The sequence below is a fragment of the Equus asinus genome, unplaced genomic scaffold, assembly GCF_041296235.1.
Source record: "Equus asinus isolate D_3611 breed Donkey unplaced genomic scaffold, EquAss-T2T_v2 contig_193, whole genome shotgun sequence".
NCBI classification, from domain to species: Eukaryota; Metazoa; Chordata; class Mammalia; order Perissodactyla; family Equidae; genus Equus; species Equus asinus.
Genome location: NW_027224842.1, coordinates 1,979,605 through 2,004,690, shown reverse-complemented (window position 1 = coordinate 2,004,690; position 25,086 = coordinate 1,979,605). Strand labels below are relative to the sequence as shown.

At 38.4% G+C, this 25,086-nt stretch overlaps 1 protein-coding gene across 8 annotated transcripts in view; it reads left to right on the top strand.

Annotated features, from left to right (window-relative positions):
• Positions 1–25,086, top strand: part of LOC139043208 (sodium/hydrogen exchanger 9B2-like) — a 61,666-nt gene that overhangs the window by 12,519 nt on the left and 24,061 nt on the right. For 4 of the 8 annotated variants that reach the window (XM_070503501.1, XM_070503499.1, XM_070503497.1 and 1 more), the window contains 4 exons: positions 7,155–7,294; positions 7,967–8,147; positions 19,613–19,783; positions 24,629–24,771. In XM_070503501.1, the coding sequence (XP_070359602.1) occupies positions 7,205–7,294; positions 7,967–8,147; positions 19,613–19,783; positions 24,629–24,771 (585 nt within the window). In that variant the 5' untranslated portion in view covers positions 7,155–7,204. Of the gene's footprint in view, positions 1–4,331; positions 7,295–7,966; positions 8,148–19,612; positions 19,784–24,628; positions 24,772–25,086 lie in introns of those variants that run through there. The other 4 variants (XM_070503500.1, XM_070503498.1, XM_070503503.1 and 1 more) reach the window with 2 other exon arrangements.

Genomic DNA, 25,086 nt, shown 5'->3' with positions numbered 1-25,086 from the left:
GGAGAAAAGCAAGTACTGGGTCCTTTCTTACCTAGGGATAATTTCCTTTCATTCATATCTCATTATACAGTGTTTTACTTTACGGGTCTGTATCAGTTAACCAAACAGCAGAGCAGTTGTTTTTCTCTGATAACTTGGTCCCATGTGGTTGGCACGCTAACACTTTCAGATGAGGTCGTTCTTGTTCAGGAAAACATTCTCAGTCGTTTCAGTACTTATTTATCAAGGACATTTTAAGCCCTACTCTTCACTTGATCTGAATTCGTCACGGCTGGGCAGTGCTCCTTTTGGAAAATGAGCCTTAGATCAGAGTTGGTTAGCAGGACCCAGGAACTGGAAGGTTTCTGTATGTTCTATATAGAAGTACTGCGTGAGACTGAGAACCCCCCCTTTCAACACGTGAATGGATAAACCCCGAAGGTAGGTGATGTTTATCATTGTAATCATTATAGAAGGCTTCATGAACAGTCCTGGAGATGCTCCTTCAAATGTACGAATACAGCACATATTGTACTCCAGCAATATATGTAAATTCTCAATAAGAACATCCCAGTAAATGTTGGACAGTCCATATCACAGACAACAAACAACAGGAATAATCAGCCTTTATCCATGTAATGATCTTTTAGCAGTAATTCAGTCGATAGCAGTAAGCCTTTGGACATTTGCAAATCATAGTTCTTTTATTTCCTCTGAAATATTACTGAAAGCACTTTTTTTTTTTAAGGAAGATCAGCCCTGAGCTAACATCTGCCTCCAGTCCTCCTCTTTTTGCTGAGGAAGGCTGGCCCTGAGCTAACATCCATGCCCATCTTCCTCTACTTTATATGTGGGACGCCTGCCACAGCATGGCTTGACAAGTGGCATGTCAGTCCGCACCTGGGATCCGAACTGGGGAACTTTAGGCCACCGAAGTGGAACGTGTGAACTTAACCACTGTGCCACCAGGCCAGCCCGCAGAAAGCACCTTTAAACATTTAGATTAATAAGATAACCTGAAAAAGAGAAGGCTGATTTAACAAACATCTCCTCTATGTGAAAGCGTGTTTACAAAAGGGTTTTAATTGTGCTTCACTTGCCAGAAGGAGCAGGGCAAGTGATAGGCTCCTGCAGCTCCACCTTTTCTCTGTCCCATTTGTTGGGTTTCAGGAAAAGGTTTCATTTGGTGAAAGATTTTTGGCTTAAGAAATATTTGAAAACTGCTGTAGAAGATTCTAGGCAGTTCTCCATTTTCTTAACCACAAAAACAAAAATGACCTTAAATTGTAGCGAGATTAAGTTACCTAAAGTCAAATGACGAGATTCTATCTCTGAAAAATAGTGTTACCAAGGAAAGCTGTATTCCTTTTCTCTAAAGCTTTAAGAATTGCATAAATTTTTTCAATGTATTTTAAATTGCGTAAGAAAGTCTTCTTGTAAAAATCCTAACAGTACAGAAATATAGAGAATGAAAATGAAATTTCAACCTCTTCAATTCCATTTTCCACCCCAAAGGCAACTACTATTAACAGACCTTTTTTCTCTATTTACATCCATACTCATATACAGAACTGCTCATCTTCTTGATGTGCAGTTTTCTCTCAGGTTTGGAGGAAAGACTAAGGAAACTGTTCAGGTCCACAGCTCTATGATTTTGGTGGCATATATCCATAATACTGGAAAGCAAAGCTCAAATTGAGCCAAGATTGTTTCTAAGTGTTTGGGTCAGTCCTGTAGGAAATTCTGTATACTAAGAATGCTAGAGAGTCAGCAGCCGTTGGCGTGTGTATGCAGGTGACACCTGACCTACTGACCTACATGCAAGTGGACAGGCAGATGGTCTTAGCAGCCACGTCCCTGGGCTCAGGTCAAACCTCCTTCTTCTATTGAAATCTGTATTTGAGTCACAGAATTTGATTAAATTCATGTTATTTACTGAATTTATGAAATCTATAAAATTTCACCATTTGACGCAGGATAGGTTTTTTTTCCTAATATAGTGTACAGGTTGTGATATCAGTCTGAATAAGGCACTACCTTGATGGAGAAGCAGAAAAAAACTTGTTTCTGTGTATAGGCGCTTTTATCTAAAATATCTTCCGAGTTCTCAGTGTAATTTTCTGATAAACAAAAATCTCTCAAAGCCTCTCAGCTTAACTGGATTTTTTTAAAAGAAAACCTCCTTAATTCTTAGAATCTTAAGACATGGTTAAGTGGCAAGGTGTCAGCCAGTTAACTATTAATTGAGAATATGTAAATAATATTTGTCATGAGAATAGGACAAAAGTTCTTGTTCCATTCATTTTGTCACCAATGTTGTACAACCATTTAGGTTAGTACAATTTTTTATTCATAATAAACTCTATTAACATTTCTAACAATGGGAAAGAGTAAAGCTGAACATAATACAAGGTAGAAAATAAAAATATTTGTATTTGCTTGTAGAAGATGTTTTCAAACTTCTTGTGGAATGTGTTTTCAAACTTAGAATTAACTATGAGTATATATGAGTGGGATTTTAAATAAAATATTATAGCAAAAATGTAAAAATATAATGTAGTGATTTGGTAGAGATGCATGAAGTCAATGATACAGATTAAAGAACCAACTCATTTCACAAGTTTTTACACGGTTTTACTGTGAGGCTTGGCTGACATTGGCTATTAGTTGAAAAAGTTACTTAGCTTCTCTAGGCAGTAGTTTTCTCATTTGAATGTTAAAGAGATTAGACTAGGATATTTCTAAAGACCTTTCCAACTTTTTTTATACCATTACCCTGTGATTCTTAATTTCTTGGAAACCACCTAGTTTCTCTGAATTTCCCCACTTTTTCATTTTTCCATCCCAGATACTCAGCATCTCAGATGCTTAACAGCACTTAAACCTTCCCTGGGACTGAGGACTTCAAAAGTCTTCCGTGAACACAATGAAAAAATAATTAAGGTCCATTAACTAGAGTATTTTATTTAACCAACATTGTTTAAAAAAAGAGCATTTCACTTAAATTTATTTTTTGGATAACTGACACCTATTTTATTGAATACCAGATTTTTGCTTATTTTAACATTCTCTTTAAAGACAATCTCTAAATTGTATTATATATTTTAATGCCTTTAATAACAGAAAATATCTCCACATCATTTTCTTTTCTTTTCTTTTCTTTTTCTTGGAGATGTAGAATCACCTTTCTAAACATCTCTTATAATACTGGGGATCTTTCAGGGCAGTTCAGGTATGAGGGTTCTTATGAAGGATGCATTTGGTGGCAAGTGACAGGAACCCAGCTCGAACTGGTAAGGAATTAATTGGCTCACCTAACTGAAAGGAGCTGCTTCTAGGTGTACCAACAATATGAGTATTAATCTGGAGCTCTCTCTCTCTCTCTCTCTCTCTTTGCATATTCAGAATCTGCTTTGCTCTATGATCATTCTTTGGAAGGCTTTTCTTATATGTCACAAAGATTGTCAACAGCAAGTCTGGGCTTAGCAACTCTAAAAGAAAGCAAGCTCTTTCCCAGTGATTCCAGGAAACACCATAAAGCTGACTCTCATTAGCCAGGTATGAGTCACTTGCTCATGCCTAGAACAGTCAGTGTGACCAGGGAAGGAGCTCCTCATTGTCTAGGCCTGTCCCCCTCTCTGGAACATTGGTGCAGTAGGGGGTTGGGGAGGTGAGGATGACGTGAGCCTCACATGAACCATGGATGGAGACTAGGGGAGCTGTGGATTCCACAAGAGAAAATTAGTGTGCTGTTGCCAAAAAAGGAGGGGAAGAGACACTTGGCAGGACAAAACTGTAAATACTCCTGTGGAAAAGAGATTTATCCCCACGTTTTGTACACCTAGATTGCTCTTTTCCATCTCTTTCACTATCAGCTGTCACTCGTGCTGTTGTCAGTTTGCTTCTTTACAATCTCTTCATTCGTTTGTTTTAATTTATAACGTCTTATCTTCTGAGGGTTTGGAAACCAGATGAGCAGAGTCATTAGAGTTGTTTTCAAAATAAGAGTTAATCGGCTCTGAATGAGGACTGGAGAGCCTCTCTCTGAGTAAGGGGTATAAACTTTCTACTTTTTAATGGATTTCATCACATTTCTTTTGGCCCTTCAAAAGTCATTTCTGGGGGCCAGCCCTGTGGCCGAGTGGTTAAGTTCACACGCTCTGCTTCGGCGGCCCAGGGTTTCGCTGGTTCAGATCCTGGGTGCAGACATGGCACCGCTCATCAGGCCACGCTGAGGCAGCGTCCCACATGCTGCAACTAGAAGGACCCACAACTAAAATATACAACTGTATACTGGGGGGAATCTGGGGAGTTAAAAAGCAGAAAAAAAAAAAAAAGATTGGCAACAGTTGCTAGCTCAGGTGCCAGTCTTTAAAAAAAAGTCATTTCTGCATATTTTCTGATTTCTTTGCCAAAACTGCTTTCTTAATAGGTGATATACTATTGTAATTTTAAGATCCAATGACTATGAACAGTAAATGCCATGAACACGGTTGCTTTAAGTAAAAGTTACATTTTTGTGATTTTTCTAAATTTAAGTGGGTTTCTGATGATAGCTTACGTGTTCTTTTGGAAATGAAAACAGCAGAGAATAAACAAAGCTGAGCAGCTGTAAGTTGCTTTACTGGACTTACTAAAAGACTGGCATTTTATTTTACCTTTCCTCTTTGTAATACTGCTCTGATTGCAGATAAGTAGTTTAGCATTCATGGTGGAGTTTAGGGGAGAATAGGGAAATTTTTTTGAAACACAAAACTATGTATTTCCACAAATATCATATACTGTGCAACACACCAAGTTTTGATCATTTATGTTAAAAAGGACCAGAATAACATTAATAAAATAAATTCTCAAAGGCTTCATTTTAGTCAATAGTTTATCTCTACTAGAAATAATCAGTTGTACTTGTTGGCTGTTTAAAAATACTCTTCGTAAGTAGCATAATTGGCTGATTTTGAGAATTTGGTGGAGGTAGTTCTAGTGGCGCTGCCCAAGAGTTTCTATGTAATTCTACTAAAGAAAAAGGTGAAGAAATGACAGTGGTGAGTGTTACATCCACCTAATCAAGAAGCTGGCCTTGACAGAAAGAAGTAAAAAATATGGTCAAAGAAAATCAATGGGCTTAAGTAATAAATTCTTCAAGGTTAATAGGAAAAGCAGAAGGATTCTTAGAGATTTATGATAATTAGAGAGAAGGAATATGAGTGGCTTATAACCAACACTGTTGGATGCTTATCGTGTGCATGGTTGGAACTACTCTTGTCTCCATTTTGTAGATAAGGAATTAGTTAGAAAGAGGCTAAGCGATTTGGTATATGATGGAGCTGAACTTCAGACCCAGGTTTGTCCAACTCCAGAGCCAGCAGACCTGGTCACTTACTCTGAGATGAAGGGTCATTCTCTACAGAGGGTAAAGGCCAAGCCCCATGGTTTTGGACGTGATATTCCAAATCTCTACCCTCCTCCCCCGTTACTCTCAGCCTCCTCCTACATGCAAAGTGGGAGCAGCAAAGTTTCCCTCACACCCCACTGGCTTTCATGCTTCTATGCCCTTAAGACAAGGGTTTTCTGAGCCCAACATTTTCCTGTCAAAATGCTGTTCTTTCTCATTATGAGTCTAAATTTTGGAGTAAGTTTTTTAATTCAAAAAATTATATATACATATATATAATATGTCATCATATATGCATATGTTTATTATACATAATAAAAATCAAGCTGAAGGTTCTTTGAGATGCCTTTCTGGCTAACACTGTGTTTTGTAAGGAAGAAAAATGGTGGTGATGGTGGTCGTGGTGGAAAGGATATAATTTTCTTTGAAATTTTAAATTCAAACATCTTGGCACTTTGTTAAACAGAAAATGATTCCTTGAGGCAGGAGTCCTGTCTAATTAATCTTTGTCTTTATGGCCTAGCATAGTGCCTGGCACATATTAGGCACTTAAATATGTGTTGAATTAGATTTTCCCTTATCTTACATAATTTTTCCTTTGGTCCTACCTAGGTTTGTAGTTTGTACCTCTACTATAATATTCATCATACATGTTGCATTAGGAATAACTTTGGTTACTAGTAAAAAGAAAACTTGACTAATAGTGGTTTAAACCATTACCTCAAAGCTTGGCAGCCCAAGACTGATGCAGCAACTCAAGGATGTCATCAGGGAACCCACTCCACTTCTGTACTCTCTTTGGTATAAGGCTTTTTATTCTCTTGGTGGAAAGAGGGCTGCTGTCCCCCAGGTAGTGTATCTACATCCAAGGAAGGAGAAAGGGAAATGTTAGAGGTGAAAAGTAAACAGTATGATTCTCAAAAGTCCTTCCCTTATTATTTGGGAATGAAAGCCCTTCCCAAGGACTCCCACTTATGTCTCATTACATAGAGCTGGGACACATGGCTACCTCTAGCTGCAAACATGGCTAAGAATTGGATTATGTGGCTTTTCAGCCTCTATAGCCTGGGCAGCCAGGGGAGAAAAGGTTGAAGTGGGTGTTTACGAAGCCAACCTTGTAGGTCTGCCCTACAAGTTTTTAGTTACTTGGTATAAGTTTATGTTTCCTGGCATACCATAAGCCTATGGAAAACAAAGAATGTGTTTTGGCAATCTTTGAGTTACCCATAATAACCAGCAGGAGACTACCATAGCACTTATAGTGTCTAAGACATTGTGGCTACTCAATCAATGTTGTATTTTTTTACTTTAATTCAGAAATACGAGCCGGGCAGGAATTAGTGACTCTGGTTTCTCTGAAAATGATGGAGTCCATAGATTTCTCTTTGGTGACTCATTTCCTCTATCAACATTGGAAAATTACCTGGAGCTTTCCTGCTTCATCAAGTTGGCCCATTACAGAGGACAATTTAACAGTAATATTGCCTGGAATGTGTAAAGTATAACTCAAAAAACAGGATGGGAGAGAAATCATGAACATATGATGGTCAACAAGGGCTTTTTTAAGAGAGATAAAAAGGTAGATAAGCAATAGGATAATATATTGTAATCAAAGAAAAGATTAGCAATTGAAAGTTAAGAATAATCTAAAATATCTTAGCCATTCAGAGTTCTAAGGGGAAAAATAAGTACAATTCATTCCTTTAAATGGCTCAAATTGCTGTCTGATTCATTTATTTAAATCCCAAATTGCTATTCTATATCTATACTGTTTCTCCTTCAGAACAGATCTTGTTCCTTTTCCCTCTATCATCTTACTCTTAATTATCAATCATGGAGAATGAAGATAAGACAATTGAACATGAAGATTTGGCACCATCCACAGAGATGAATAACATAGCCTCTACGGATCAAGAAACCCAGGTAAATCTGTGATCAAGTGTAGACCATCTCAACCATTTCCTTAAGGAAGGGACTTCCAAATCTATGATAGCAATGTGTCCTCTTCGTTCTCTGTCACTCAGTTAACAATTCTCCCATTCTTAATCCCCAAGCTTGTACAGTAGGTGTGACTACCAATTTTCCCAGTCATTTTAGCAGCTAGCCCTACATAAAACTGCAGAAATAGAGAGCCTGTGAAATGCTTTGTGTTCGCAGCCTAAACCCTAGAATGCTTCTGGTTTCTTCCCTCTCTGTTTTTATTGCTTAAATTTAAGTAGATGAATGAATGTGAATTGTTTTTCATCACAGATAGTTATTTTTTTTTCTGAACCACTTTGATATATTTACCAACTATTGCTTTGAATCATATCTTAAATAGGCTAATTTTTAAACAGTATTGCAAATGTAATGACATTGTATGTGACTCAGGCATTTATAATGCTACAACAGTGACTCAGTGGTAAACACCCCTAAGAGAGTTCTTGTTCCAAGCAGTAGCTGATTAGCTAGAAATGAAGCTGTATATTTCCCCTATGAACTGTTACCCTTAATTCTAAAAACGGAAATTTTATTCGTGATGTGGTGGCTCAGTGAGTATAAAAATGGACAGAAAATATACAGTTTTAAGTATTTTTTAAATTGCTTTAAACACAGGAGGAGACAGTTATGAACCTCAAAGGTTCAGAGGGAAATGAACCAACAGAAGGAAGTAACCTATTGAGTAGCAGTGAAAAAAGGCTGCAGGAAACACCAACTGAATCAACTCATTTGCAAAGACTGAGACAAACATTTGCTTGCCCTCCACGTGGTTTACTGGATAGAGTGATAACAAATGGTATGTAAATGGTACGGGTGAATTCAGAAAGATGGTAAAAGATGAAGTTGTCATATAATGAAAGATTTCAAATAATATGGTTTAAAGGACAAAAAGAAGTTTATTTCTCTCACACATAAAAACTACTAGGTGGGGTCAGCCAGGTGGTGTACTGGTTAAGTTCACATGCTCCCTTTCAGCAGCCCAGGGTTTCACCATTCGGATCGTGGGTGCAGACGTAGCACCCCTCATCCAGCCATGCTGAGGCAGCGTCCCACACAGCAGAACTAGAAAGATCTTCAACTAGGATATACAACTACGTACTGGGGCTTTGAGGAGGAAAAAAACAAGAAAAAAGAGGAAGATTGGCAACAGATGGTAGCTCAGGGCCAATCTTTCTCACCAAAAAAAGGATACCTTAAAACCATATTTAAAAAAAAAAGAGGGGTCGGCCCCATGGCCGAGAGGTTAAGTTGGCAAGCCCCACTTTGGTGGCCCAGGGTTTCACCAGTTCAGATCCTGGGCGCAGACATGGCACCACTCATCAAGCCACACTGAGCGGCGTCCCACATGCCACAATTAGAAGGACCTACAACTAAAAATACACAACTATGTACCAGGAGGCTTTGGGGAGAAAAAGGAAAAATAAAATCTTAAAGAAAAAAAGGGGAGAGTAGAAACGGGTGGGCTTCCCTTCTGAAAAGAAAAAAAAAAGTTACTGGGTGAACAATTCACAATGGTATGTGTCTTTATTCCACACAGTCACTAGGGGCCCAGGCTGAAAAGCTCCACCATCTTCAACATGGAGGGCTTCCAAGAGCACTGTGGTCACCACCATTCCAGCTGTCAGAAAGAGGAAAAGAGCAGAGATCAAGGACCTTTTCCTCTTCTGCGTCAGAGTAATCTCACAGGATTATGTTAGACCTCCAATGAGAAAAGTGATTGAGAAATCAGTTGTAAACAGAAAAGCATTACATAAATGTTGGTTGTTATTACTGTTAAGTAATGCAACTAAGGTTTAAGCCAACACAGCTACACTTCCAAATGTCACATCATTTTATAAGGAAGAATCCTCGTTTGCAATTCAATTTATTCCCATAGAGCTGCTATTACTTAAAACATTTGGGAGGAGTGACGTCAGCAATATGGCTGAGTGAGCTAGTCCCTTCCTCGCTCTCCCTTTTGAGTTATAACTAAATGGACACTTACTGACCAACAGAGGAAACCCACACAGCACAACAGGATGCCTGAGAGACACACGCAGCTATAAATCTGAGGGTGGGTGGACTGGCCCCCCAGGAAGTGATGGAGACAGGTGAGCACACCCTGTTCTCCCCGCTAACCCTGTGCATGCAACACGAACACTCCAACCTGGTGCAAGCACCTGGAAAGTGGGAACACGCAGCAGGGCAACCATAAGAGGAGGCGGCGGTAACCCTTAGCCTGCACTCGTGGTTGATCTCCCAGTGGAGAGAGGGAGCCCACCACACCCCTGTGCGGTAAAGGAGCAGCCATAGCCCAGGTCCCAGCAGGGAAGCCCTGCCCACCAAGCTCAGCAGCCCCACGGACTGCAGATCGTAAACAGGGACCTCAGCAGATTTCCAAGCTGGGGCAAATACTTCGCAGGTGTGCCTGAATGCTCACAGTGCAGCTGTGCTCCCAAAGAGGTAACCAGTCCAGGCAACTGTGGGAATAGGTGTGGCAGCTTTGAACCCACATGCACTTACTTTCCTGGCGGGGAGGGGGAGCCCACCATGCCCCAGGGCTGTCAAGGAGCAGCCATAGCTCAGGTCTCTGCCTGGAAGCCCTGCCCACCAAGCTCAGTAGCACCACGGACTGTGGATCATAAGGGACCTCAGCAGATTTTTTGTGCTGGGACAAACACTTCCAGGCACACATGAGTGCTCCCAAAGAGGGAACATGTCCCAGGCAGCTGTGGGAATAGGTGAGGTAGCTTTGAGCCCACTGGTGATCACTTTCCGGTGGAGAGGGGGAGCTCAGAGTGCCCCTGAGGCACCAAAGAGTGGCCCTAGCCTAGTGAGGAAGCCCCGCCTGACAAGGACAGTCCACACAAGTGCCTGAATGCATCCCAGGCTGGGGCAAGCACCCATAATACCCCCACAGCTTCCAGCAGATGGGGTACGGCCAGAAACACTACTCCTGCTCCCCGCTAGCGGTAACAGGGGGAATCTGCATCCTAAGAATACCACAAATGCCACAACAAAAGATTAGTTCATCAAACACCATGAGAAACTGCAGCAACAATTCAGACCAGGAGGAAAATGACAATTCTCCAGAAACCAACATGGAAGATACAGAAATATACAAGCTAAATGACCAAGAATTCAAAATAGCCATCATAAGGAAACTCAACGATTTACAAGAAAACACAGAAAGACAGTTCAAGGAGCCCAGCAACAAAATGGATCTCTTCACCAAAGAGATTAAAACTATAAAAAAAATCAAGCAGAAATTCTGGATATGAAAAACACAAATAATAATCTAGAATCATTAAGAAATAGAATTGATCTTATGGAGGAAAGAATTAGTCTTCTTGAGGATAAAAATGTAAAAATTCTACAGGTGGAGGAGGAGACAGAACTAAGATTTTTTCAAAATGAAGGAATTCTTCAAGAAATATCTGACTCAATTAGGAAAAGCAACATAAGGATTATAGGTATCCCAGAGGGAGAAGGGAGGGAGAAAGAAGCAGAGAGCTTATTCAAAGAAATAATTGCTGAGAACTTCCCAAACATGGGGATGGTTTCAGATTTACAGATAAACGAAGTTAATCATATGCACAACTTTATCAATGTGAAAAGACCCTCTCCAAGGCATATAATAGTAAAAACGGCAAAAGTTTGGGATAAACAAAGAATATTAGGAGCAGCAAGGTACAAGAAGATAACCTACAGAGGAAGCCCCGTCAGGCTTTCAGCAGATTTCTCAGCAGAAACCTCACAGGCTAGGAGAGAATGGAATAATATATTCAAAATACTGAAAGACAAAAACTTTCAGCCAAGAATACTCTATCCAGCAAAACTTTCCCTCAGATACAATAGAGAAGTGAAAGCTTTCCCGGATGAACAAAAGCTGAGGGAGTTCACTGCCACCAGACCTCCCCTACAAGAAATAATTAAAGATGCCCTCACACTGGCAACAAAAAGGCGAAGGTCTACAAAGCTCTGAGCAAGAAGGTAAATAGACAGACATGATCAGAAACCTGCAGCTCTCTACCAGAATAGGAAGGTAAAGACTCAATTACAACTTAAAAGAGAAAGGGAAAGAAAGCATCAGAAGCAATGGTAAACACTTCAACTTAGCCACAAACTCAGGAAATTAAAAACAGAACATTGTGTAACAGCAATTACCCAGAAGGGGAGAGGAAATGGAAGGAACTTGCTTAGGTTAATGGCGATAAGAGGCTATGAGAAAATGGACTGTCTCATCTCCAATATCTTTCATACAATCCTCACGGTATTCACTAAACAAAAAAATCAGAGCAAAACCACAATTCACAAAGAGAGAGAACTGAGAAATCCCTCTTGGAAAACCAACAAAATGAAATGGCAGTCAGAAATGCAAAGGAAGAGAAACAGTGGAAACATAGAACAACTAGAAAACGAGATAAAATGGCAGCATTAAGCCCTCATATAACAATAATCTCTCTAAATGTAAATAGACTGAACTCTCCAATCAAAAGACATAGAGTAGCTGGATGGATTAAAAAACAAGACCCAACAATATGCTGCCTCCAGGAAACGCACCTCAGCTACAAAGACAAACATAGGCTTAGAGTGAAGGGATGGAAGACAATACTTCAAGCTAATGGCCAACAAAAGAAAGCAGGGGTTGCCATACTTTTTATCAGACAAGGCAGAGTTCAAGTTAAAAAAGACAATGAGAGACAAGGAGGGGCAGTATTTAACGATAAAAGGGAAATTCCATCGAGAGGACCTAACACTTATTAATATATATGCACCTAGCACAGGGTCACCAAAGTACATAAAGCGATTATTAACAGACCTACAGGGAGAAATTAAGAGCAACACAATCACAGTAGGGGACCACAGCACCACACTTACTTCAAGGGACAGATCATCCAGACAGAAATTCAACAAGGAAATTGCAGATTTAAATGAAACACTTGACCAGATGGAGTTAATGGACATATATAGAGCATTCCATCCAAAAACAGCGGAATATACGTTCTTCTCAAGTGCCCATGGAACATTCTCAAAGATAGACCATATGTTGGATAACAAGGCCAGCCTCAATAAATTCAAGAAGATTGAAATCATCCCAACCATCTTTTCTGACCACAATGCTAGGAAGCTAGAAATCAACCACAAGAACAAAACTGGGAAAGTCGGAAATATGTGGACATGCTATTGAACAACCATTGGATCATTGAAGAAATCAAAGAGGAAATTAAAAAATAACTGGAGACAAATGAAAATGAAAATACAACATACCAATTCTTATGGGATGCAGCAAAAGCAGTCATGAGAGGGAAATTCATAGCAACACAGGCCCACTTCAACAAGCAAGAAAAATCTCAAATAAGTAATCTTAACATACAGCTAACAGAGCTAGAAAAAGAAGAACAGATAAAGCCCAAAGTCGGCAGAAGGAGGGAAATAATAAACATCAAAGCAGAAATAAATGAAATATAGACTAAAAAAGCAGTAAAAAGGATTGATGAATCTAACAGCTGGTTCTTTGAGCAGATAAACAAAATTGACAGAACCTTAGCCAGACTCAACAAGAAAAAAAGAGAGAAGGCTCAAATAAATAAAATTAGAAATGAAAGAGAAATTACAACAGATACGGAAGAAATACAAAGGATTATAAGAGACTATTGTGAAAAACTGTATGCCCACAAATTTGATAACCTAGAAGAAATGGATGGATTCCTATACTCATATAACCTCCCAAAACTGAATCAATAAGAAACAGAATCTGAACAGACCAATCACAAGTACAGAGCTTGAAAGAGTAATCATAAACTTCCCAAAAAACAAAAGTCCAAGACCAGATGGCTTCTCTGGAGAATTGTACCAAACATTCAAAGAAGATTTAGTACCTATTCTCCTCAAACTATTCTGAAAAATTGAAGAAGAGGGAACATTTCCTAACACATTCTGTGAGGCCAACATTACCCTGATACCAAAACCAGACAAAGACAACACGAAGAAGGAAAACTACATGCCAATATCACTGATGAACTTAGATGCAAAAATCCTCAACAAAATATTGGCAAACTGAATACAGCAATACATTAAAAGAATCATACACCATGATCAAGTGGGATTCATTCCAGGGACGCAGGGATGCTTCAACATCCATGAATCAATCAGTGTGATACACCACATTAACAAAATGAGGAATAAAAATCACATGATCATCTCAATAGATGCAGAGAAAGCATTTCACAAGAGCCAACATCCATTTATGATAAAAACTCTCAATAAAATGGGTATTAAAGGAAAGTACCTCAACATAATAAAGGCCATATATGACAAACCCACAGCCAACATCATACTCAATGGGGAAAAACTGAAAGACATTCCTCTGAGAACAGGAACGAGACAATGGTGCCCACTCTCACCACTCTTATTCCACATATTACTGGAGGTTTTGGCCAGAGCAGTTAGGCAAGAAAAAGAAAAGGAATCCAAATTGGAAAGGAAGAAGTGAAACTTTCACTATTTGTAGATGATGTGATTCTATATAGAGAAAACCCTAAAGAATCCACCAGAAAACTCCTAGAAATAATCAACAACTACAGCAAAGTTGCAGGGTACAAAATCAATTTTAAAAAATCAGTTGCATTCCTATACGCTAACAATGAACTAGCAGGAAAAGAAATCAAGAATACAATCCCATTTACAGCTGCAAGAAAAAGAATAAAATACCTAGAAATAAACTTAACCAAGTAGGTGAAAGATGTGTACACTGAAAACTATAAGTCATTACTGAAAGAAATTGAGGAAGATGTAAAGAAATGGAAAGATTTTCCATGCACATGGGTTGGAAGAAGAAACATAGTCAAAATGTCCATACTACCTAAAGCAATCTACAGATTCAGTGCAATCCCAATCAGAATCCCAATGACATTCTTCACAAAAATAGAACAAAGAATTCAAAAATTTATATGAAACAACAAAAGACCCCAAATAGCCAAAGCAATCCTGAGAAAAAAGAACAAAGCTGGAGGTATCACAACCCTGACTTTAAAACATACTACAAAGCTACAGTAATCAAAACAGCGTGGTAGTGGCACCAAAACAAACAGATCAATGGATCAAAATTGAAAGCCCAGAAATAAAACCACACATCTATGGACAGTTAATCTTTGACAAAGGAGCAAAGAATGGAGAAAGGAAAGTCTCTTCAATAAATGGTGTTGGGAAAACTGGACAGCTACATGCAAGAGAATGAAAGTAGACCATTATCTTTCACCACACACAAAAATTAACTCCAAATGGATTAAAGATTTGAATGTAAGAACTGAAACCGTAAAACCCCTACAAGAAAAAACAGGCAGTACACTCTTTGACTTTGGTCTTAGCCACATCTTTTTGAATACCGTGTCTACTCGGGTAAGGGGAACAAAAGAAAAAGGTAACAAATGGGACTACATCAGACTAAAAAGCTTCTACAAAGCAAAGGAAACCATCAACAAAATGAAAAGACAACCCACCAACTAGGAGAAAATATTTGCAAATCATTTATCAAACAAGCGGTTGATATCCAAAGTACATAAAGAACTCACACACCTCAACAAAAAAAAACAAACAACCCGATCAAAAAGTGGGCAGAGGATATGAACAGACATTTTCAAAGGTAGATATACAGATGGCCAACAGGCACGTGAAAAGACGCTCAACATCACTAATTGTTAGGGAAATACAAATCAAAACTACAATGAGATATCTCCTTACACCAGTCAGAATGGCTGTAATTGCCAAGACCAAAAACAACAAATGTTGGACAGGATGTAGAGAAAAGGGAACCCTCATCCACTGCTGGCGGGAATGCAAACTGGTGCAGCCACTATGCAAGACAGTATGGAGATTCCTCAAAAAACTAAAAATAGAACTACCATGTGACCCAGCTATGCCACTACTGGGTATCTACCCAAACAACTTGAAATCAACAATCCAAAGTAACATATGCACCCCTGTGTTCATTGCAGCGCTATGCACAATAGCCAAACATGGAAACAATCCAAGTGCCCAACGACCAATGACTGGATAAAGAAGATGTGGTACATATATACAATGGAATACTACTAAGCCATAAAAAGACAAAATCTTCCCATTTGCAACAACATGGATGGACCTGCAGGGTATTATTTGCTAAGCGAAATAAGCCAGACTAAGAAAGACAAACACCATATGATTTCACTTATATGCAGAACATAAACAAACACACGGACAAAGAAAATAGTTCAGTGGTTACCAGGGGAAGGGGGCTGGAGGGTGGGCACGAGATGAAGGGAAGCACTTATGTGGTGACAGACAAGAAATAATGTACAACTGAAATTTCACAATGATGCAAACTATTATGAATCTCAATTTTAAAAAAACAAAATATTTGGAAGATTTTTCCTTGAGAATTTATCTCAGCACAATTTTGGATATTGTTAGAGTTGGGGTATATTTGTCTTTTAGGAATGGATTTGGTCTTTGGAGGCAGCCAAACATTAAGCTGATATCAATTTGATTAATAAATGGATGTTCAGATTCAGTAATGCTGTTTTTTGTTCAAAAAAGAAGTGTGTGAATGTACCTGTGTGTGTATGTACGCTCTGAAGCTCACGAAATGAAAATGAAAGACATTTTACCATTCTCAACTGGAACAATGGTATGTTATACTTTAGACTCTGAATATGTTTTTACTGAAATTAGTTAATTTTCTAAACTAGCATGAGAAAAAAATCTCAAACTTTATTTAAAACACATGGAGAAAACCAGGTTCCAAAATGTACACTAGTTCATAAGGCAACAGATAATTTAATACCTTTTCTGTCCTTTTTATTATTTTTTTAAACTTTTACCCTTCAAATTATGGCACATTTCTAGTTAAAACATTTACAGGAAAACTGATACAGATTGACATAGGAAAGGTGTAAATGAACGATGTGGTCTGGAGACTCACTGTTTTGAGTTCTGTAATCGTTGTCCATCAGCTGCCTGAGAAGTGGACTCACGTGTGTGAGCGCCTCTTCTCTTGTTTTCTGTACTTCTGTTCCTGAGGCTCACAAGAGGGCTTTCTCCTGTACTCCTTCCTGTGCCCATTTAGAATACATAAGTATTTGTCTTAAGAAGTCAATCTTACATGTGAAAAAATGATTTTCCAAAATCATAAATGAGAAGTAAATTATTAACTAAATTAAAGATGATTTAGAGAAACCTTATACACATATATTTACTGTGTATTTAGAACTGAATTTTGAGTATGGGAGAGGAAAGGAAAATTAGAGATTTTTTTTAAAAGTGGTCTTGAAGTAGAAAACTACCTTGCTGAATTTAGTATAAAATCAGGTTCATGCTGTGATACAGTAAAATTTAGTAGCTGGTAATTCCTACTTTCCCATTATACCTTCAATACTGTATAGAAATTTCAGCCCCTATAGCCAACTGGAAAATACTGAAGGCCTTAAGTTATTTATTTCATTGTAACATCATCATAAGCCTAGAAAATCAGGAAGAATTCTGTGAGGATGTAAAAACTGGGGCATTAGATTCAGTCTCTAGCAGTATGGTAGACAAGATTCAGTGAACAATTCTCTCACTTATGCCAAGATGAAAACAGTATTTTAAGTCTTTTTAAATGTACCTTTTTTCTGTGAAGAAAACAGGAAGTCATTGGACACCAAAACCAAACTGAGCAGAGGAGATAAATATGCACTCAAGCTGGCCTTCACCCTGGAGGCTTCTGCAAAACACCTGTGAGCTTGAGAGTCATTCTGAGGCCCTGAGAGCATAGGGGGCTGCGCTGGAGCTGGTCCAGGTGGGCAGAAGTCTCAGGAGCATTCATCCTCCCTCACCCACACAAAGCTGGAGCCCAGCGTGGCAGCTGCAGATGGGGCCTGCACCCACACCTATCTCAACTATGGTGCTGGCTGGGGGAGAGGAGCGTCCCACTAAAAATGTGTAACTCCATGCTGATCTGTGCTCCAAATTCACATAAAAAACACAAGCTGAAAATATATCTAAAAGTGATCCCAGATTGGAAGCTTCTAAGCACATGGTAGAAGCAAATGCAGATCCGATCCAGGAAAACTCACATTCAACCTAAGGCTCCAACAATCCCCAAAGGTAAAGTTCCAAGGAAGAGGTCACTGTCACAACAAATTTTAAAAGATCACAACATGCACAAGGAAACAGAGATTTCAAAAATTTGCATTATCAGAAAATAGAATAGAAAATATTTTTGGTATCTGTAAAGAAATTAAAGAGGAGATAGCAAATATAAGTACAAAACAAGGAACTATTTTTAAAAAATAAACATTTTGCTAACGACCAAGTCGAATTTCTAGAAATGAAAGATATAGTACAGTAATTGACATGTAAAACTCAGTGGATAGATGAAGCAGTGGGTTAAGTGACAAGAGAATTGGTGAACTAGTAAGAGATCTGAAGAGATTATCTAGAATGCAGTTCACACAAAGATGGAAAATGTGAAAATGAGGGATAGCAACATGGAGAAGAGTATGACTGTCTGATCTTAGTTCCAGAAAAAGAGAATAGAGAATGGAGAAGAGGAAATATTTGAAGAAATGAAGACTGAGAATTTTCCAGAATTAGTGAAAAACTTAAATCCCAAGCAAACCGAAAGGAAGTCATACCTAAATACATCAAACTGAAATTGCAGAAAACCAAAGAAAAGGAAAAAATCTTAAAAACAGCCAAAGAAAAAGAATTCCCTAAAAAAGCAGAAATTAGACGTAAAAGCAGCAATGAAAGCCAGAAAGCCAAAGAGTAATATTTTAAGGACCTGAGAGAAAGTAACTCTCAACCTAGAATTGTATATGCAGAAAAACTCTGTCTTAAGAATGAAAATGAAGATAATTTCAGACAAAACTAAGACTTTACTACCAACAGAGCCTTATGAGAAACATAACATGCTTTGCTACAGAGAGTTTCTGTACCATCAATTAGCTCTTATGCGATGGTAAATAGGGAATTGTGTGAGTGCCAGATGGAATTTGCATTTTTGTACATAATTTTTCCTGTCACCTTAGTATTTTTCATCATCAAGCAATAGCAAGTGAATACAAAGTGAATTGAAAACAAAAATCAGATAGATGTTTTCTTACAATTAAAGATAAAGCCTTATCAACTTGAGGACCTTTTAAAAAGCTGAAATCTCTGTGAAAGTGCGTTCTTTTTGGGCAGTTAGTTGCTGGTTTAGGGGCTTCAAAGACTTTTTAAACTTCCCACAATGTTAAGCTATCTAATGAAACCACACGTGGATGAAGAAGCTGACAGTACAGGTGAAGAAGCTGCCAACACTTTTCCCTCAGTTAAAAACAAACAAACCTTTGTTTGATGAATAAGCTACAATCTGCATAAGATTTTGATGGAGCTGCTCTCTATTTAAAGCAAATGCCCTCAAGATTCTACATCTCGGGAAAAAGGAAGTGTGGTTCCAGGGTTTAAGTCTGCAAAGAAGAGACTGACTTTAGATGCGATGTCAGTAGAGATTTAACTGTGCTGATACTGTATTAGAATTGTTACTGTTTTTTAGTGCTTTGGTCACAAGTTTTGAGTTTTGAGTTTTGGGTCGTCTGCTCCAACTCTGTTTTTCCCATAAGTCTTTTTGTTTTCAGTGTCTGATTTTGTAGAACACAAGGTTTTTGAAACAGGGAAACATATTTTGCATTCTAACAGAAATGCCTCTACTAAAGCAAATACTTCAGGTAACCAGATGATTGTCCCAGAGGAAAGGTTTGAGGTGCCACAATGAATGATGGCCCCCCCAAAAAGGTAAGTATCTGAGTAATTCTAAACAAACGTCAACATAGAAGAGAAACAATGCTAATGTTTAATTCAAGGCAGAGCTAAAATAGGGGAGTGTGGTTGTTCAAGTATTCTCATGCTCCTGTGAAGAGGTTAAAGATAGTGATTGTTTCTCTTTTTATTAACTACTGATATATTTATAGTAAAATTAAAAAAAATAATAAGGGAATGGTAAAAAGAAAAAAAGTTCAAGGTAGTAGTTGTAGCAGTGTGGAAGGCGATGGGGGATGGGATTAAGAGGAACACAGAGGTGCCTTCAAGGCACTGGTAGTATCCTATTTCTTCAGATGGTTGGTAATTACCCAGTTGTTCATATCACTGGTGTTCTTCAAAACTTACACATGGTTGTAAATATTTGTATGTGTATTCAGTATTTATTTTTAAAAACTTTTAGATTATATCAAAACCGACATATGACAACCTATTGATAGAAGTTTTCCTGGTTTATTTCAGTTACCATCCTTGTTCTTCTGTGGGCTGTAGTGTGGTCAATTACTGGCAGTGAATGTCTTCCTGGAGGAAACCTATTTGGAATTATAATCCTGTTCTATTGTACCATCTTTGGAGGGAAACTTTTGGGGCTCATTAAGTTACCTACGTTGCCTCCACTGCCTCCTCTTCTTGGTAAGTACCAAACACTTCCTGTGTCCTTCAGAGTAAATCATATTTTTAAAATAGTAGTTTGGGAAATAAAGGAATAAACTATTTCTGTATTTGCTGTGCTGGCCCTTAAAGCTGATTGTTAAATTGTGATGAGTTTTATGAGCCAGTTGGTAAACAGCAATTTGAAAATTAAATTATATATACTTACAATTAAATAACTTGCATTAAACACAAGAGCAATACTCAAAACCAATCACTTCTTAATTATTTTACTACATTTTCCTCTTATCTCTCCTCTTGAGATTATGGAAATACTATATCACGGTGTGTCACTGCCCATCTGTTCCCAGCTCCACGTTCAATGACGTCAGGTTGGTAGGTTAACATCAGCCCTGGTAGAAGTATCTGTAATACAGAAATCAGCAAATGCTGCAGCCCAGGGCTTAATATGTTGTCAGTCACTCACATCATTGACAAACGAGTGAAGTTCCAACATGTATTACAAAACTATTCTTCCAGAGGCCATGAGAACTGTGCAGATACGACACGTAAAAATTAGTCTTAAAACTAGGTATTATATCTTTAATGTTTCTTTTAAAAATTCCATATTACAAAATTTCAGTGTACTACTTTCAGGGTACCACAAAAGACATTTTGTGTCCCTTTCTCACAGATTTATAAATCATTAAGTTTTATTTAAAAACCATGTACCTTTTACACATGCATATTTGCACACATCTCCTTTTTTTATTTCAAAAGATTGGCCCTCGGCTAACATCTGTTGCCAATCTTCTTTTTTTTTTTATTTCTTCTTCTCCTCAAGGCCCCCCAGTACATAGTTGTATATTCCAGTTGTCGGTTCTTCCAGTTCCTCTATGTGGGACACCACCTCAGCATGGCCTGATGAGCGGTGCTAGGTCAGTGCACAGGATGCGAACCAGTGAGACCCTGGGCTGCCAAAGCAGAGTGCATGAACTTAACCACTCAGCCACAGGGCCAGACCCCCCCACACACACACATTTCCTAAGTAAAAATTTTTTTCTATTAGTGAGGACCTCAGGATTGGTTAACATAGACCAAAATTATTTTCTTGTGAATTTGTGGTGAGCAATTGAAACTAAATGTAAAAAGAAGTAGAATTATTTACATCTTACTCTACACTGTTTCTCAATATATTTTTCAATTTAGGTAAAATTCAAGTTATTTCACTTAATTCATATTGTTTATCATGGGTGCTTTTTGTTAAAGTTTTTAATTGAATTATTATGACAATGGGTTGTTTCTAGGCCAGCCCGGTGGTGTAGTGGTTGAGTTCCGTGCACTCTGCTTCAGTGGCCCATGTTCGTGGGTTCCGGTCCTGGCTGTGGACTACACCCTTGTCAGCTATGCTGTGGTGGCGTCCCACATACAAAATAGGGGAAGCTTGGCACAGATGTTAGCTCAGGGCAAATCTTCCTCACCAAAAAACAAAAGGGGGGCTGTTTCTAAATATGCCTGTGTGCTATGATAAAGGGTTGGCAAACCATCTCTTCTTGTAAATAAGATCTTATTGGAGCACACTCATGCTCATTCATTTACATATTGTCTGTGGCTGCTTTTATACTACAGTGGCAGGGCTGAGAACTTATAACAGACACCATGTGGCCCACAAAGCCTGCAGTGTTTCTTGTATGGCCCTTTACAGAAAATGTTTACTAACCCCTGCATCTAAGTCAGAGCTTCTCACACTTTATTATCCAGAGAATGACCTTGGATCTTGTTAAAATGCAGACTCTAATTCAGTAGGTCTGGGGTGAGGCCTGAGATTCTGCCTTTCTAATAAGCTCAAAGACCACACTTTCCACAGAAAAATCATAAGTTTTCAAACCTGGCTGCACGTAGGAATCATCTGGGAAATTTTTTAAAAAGCTGATGCCTGGGACCCACCCCAGAGATTCTGAACTAATTGAATGGAGTAGCCCTGGGTATCAGAATTTTTAAAAGCTCCCCAGGTGATTCTAATATGCAACCTAAGTTGAGGACTACTGTTCTAGACGCCATGAAAAGGCCCTTTACACCTCATCCTTCTCTTTTCCACTCCATGCCTGTTATTGCAACAAGCAAAATACACATGTTGCAAAATGATAAATCCTTGGGCTTTGTGATTACATGAAATCTCCTGAGGTCACTGAAATCATTCTTAAAAGTCACGTACGTAATGTGTCTTACCATCCCTTTCTATAGTGGTACGCTTGTGACAGAAGTTTACTGGCTCTTAGCGTATTAGGGCCAGTATCTAAAACTGAAACATTATCTGAATCCATAAAGAAGACTTGTTAAGGCAGACATGTGTGGTGATTGCCTATTCCATATTTTTAAAAATTCATTGAAATAATTGCCAGAGATGGAGGATGAAGGAGCATTTTTTATTCCAAAAATGAATGTGAAAACAACTTTCCTAGGACACTGTTTCCTTTGCTGATGGTCTGGGTTGCTGGAAATTTTTTTCAATAATGATTTGCTTCAAAATAACTTGAGAGTAGATGAAATAAGATTGGCCATGTATTGATAATTTTTGCATGTTTTAAAAAATTTCCGTAATAGAAATTAAGGAGGAAAGAAGAATACTCCTTATCAAAGAAGGTATTCTTTTCTCCACACCCAAGGGAAAGGCCCCCCCAGGGGCTCAGAGGCCAGAGGGGGCGCCTTCCTAATCACAGTCAGGTGGCCACATCAACGGAGGCCATCGGCAAACAGAACTGTCTCAGGGAAATTGTTTGTACATTCATCTCAGAAATGAAAAATGCTCCTTCATCCCCTCCAAAACTCCAAAAGAAACTCCTACATATTTGTGAGTTCTTATTAGACTATTATTCCTTTTGATTTCAGGTAGTTGTATGCTATAATCAATTTAGGGCTGGTTTAGATTCACATTTTAAGTTTCAGTAAAGAACTGTTGACAAATTAATGAAATGTAAGGTTAGTGCAGCATTTTTGGCTGGTAATTCATTAATATCTATAAAAATGATATACACTGTACCCTGGAGCCTAACATTTCCACTGCTAAGAATTATCCTATGGATATACTTGCACAAACCTACAAATATGTAAGCTCTATGTGGACAAGGCCCATGTTGGTGTAGCTCGCCTCTGCATTACCAGGGTAGAGTAAGGCTCTGGCATGCAGTTAATAAATACTGTGCTCATTTCAGCACTGTTTGTAATGAAAAGTCTGGAAAGTTCCTTCAAGTCCCTTACTTAGTCCAAAAATTATGGTACTTCCACACAACGAGAAACTATTCCAACTATTAAAAAAAACAAGGCAAATATATATGTGCATCATTGGGAATATGTCCACGATATATTGTTAAGTGGAAAAGAAACAGATTATACAATGGTATTTAAACATGCTCTCATTTGTGTCCAGTGCAAAAGAGCACACGTACACACACACAGAGAAGCATGCTTTAATAGGTAGAGAAACTTTCTGGAAGGGCACAGAAAACTCTGGACAGTGGAAACCTTTGGGGAATGAAGCTGGAAAGTTGCACTTGGGGTAGGACATGTACTGGTCACTTTACATTGTCTGTCATGGTTTAATTTTATCATGAGCAAATATATTATTATTCTTTTAAAAACAGCTATTGTAGGCTGGTTCTTACTTTCAAAAATTCTAGAAAGATCATGACTGCAGAATTCATAACTTGTTCTAGATTAAATGGCAGCAATGAGAAATGCCTGGAAGAGATGCTTCCTTGCCTAATGGTGTCTGGAACAAGTCACAAAAAGCTATACTTGTAATTCATCTCTATTCTCATAGCTTACATATAAAACAACCCAAAGTTAGTAAATTTATTTAGTCCTTTGAAGTGTGGTCCATATAAGGACGTGGTAAGAAAAGAGTCCTGCTGGAGAAGAACGGAGTGTGGACGGCTTGCAGTCTCTGAGGAGAAATCCTTCCCCTATCTGGGCATGTGGTATCAGGGAGGGCAGGATTCTCTGACAAACTACCCGGCTTCCTCAGGCACACTCAACTACTTGCAGTTCCCAGAATGTGTCACACTTTCCCTTCATACCTTGGAAGAAACTGTTATTTCTCCCAGAAACTTCTCAACTTCTCCAGCCCCTTCTTCATTCCCCTTCCCCTTCTTTGGCCCCTGCTGACTCACCCTTCCTTGTCTCAGCTTGTATAAGGCCTCCTCATGCTTCCATAAAATTGAGGTTGCCCCCATAGACTGAAAGCTTGTTGAGGGATAGTACTGAGCCTTTGTTCATTGCAATATCTCTAATACCTACTATAGTGTCGAAAGTACCGAAGGCATTTGATAAATGTTGAATGGCTGAAGGAAAGAAGAGTCACCAGCTGACATGACAGAACAATGTCTATTTCATGATAACTCACTTCTAAGCCTTTGCAAAGCAGGTTATATGTTTTTTATTAAATTATCTGGTTTGAAAATAGGTAAAATAGAGCCCATATAGGTATTGATATTTCAAGTAATCTGACATGGTAAATAATTTTAGAATCTTTCTGCTGTTTGCATACAAAGAGATGACTGAATTGGGCCTTGTATTAAAACATTTTATATTCAGAATTTGATCATACTTTCTACCCAAATACTACATCCTGTTTCTCTCTTTCAGGTTCAATTATTAATGAATTATTAATTATTCTAATCTTTCATTTTTATCTGCATATTAAAGCCTTTTCTTAGCTCCTGTAATTTTTTTTTTCATTAAAAGTTTGACATAATTTCATCTAAGGACTAAGCATAAAAGAAGTGGTTCCTGGGATTATAATCCTGGGATAGTCTCTTCTACATCTAAAGTACTGAAAATATTTTCTGTATTTGAAAACTAAAGATTTGTTTGATTTCTCCATCCCAGGCATGCTGCTTGCTGGGTTTCTCATCAGAAATATCCCTGTCGTCAATGATAACGTACAGATCAAGCACAAGTGGTCTTCCGCTTTGAGAAGCATAGCACTATCTGTCATATTGGTTCGTGCTGGCCTTGGGCTTGATCCACAGGTATTGAAGTATAAATTTCTAATTATTGACTTGGAATTTTGTTCTTCCAATATTGCAAGTATTTAGAATGACTGAGCTTTAGGAAATGGATGTGGACACTTTGCACAGCATTCAGAACGACAGAATGAAATTTATTTCATACAGGACTGTCCCAAAAGATGTTCCCATACTCTCTCTTGGAGAAAGGTGGAGTTACTGTCTATCTAGGGACAGCACCAAGAATAAAGGCTCCCCTTTTCTCTGACAGAGATACAGGCCGTAGTTATAAATAAGGGTTGTGAGAGAGAAGACATCATATTTTTGGTGTGGAAAGCC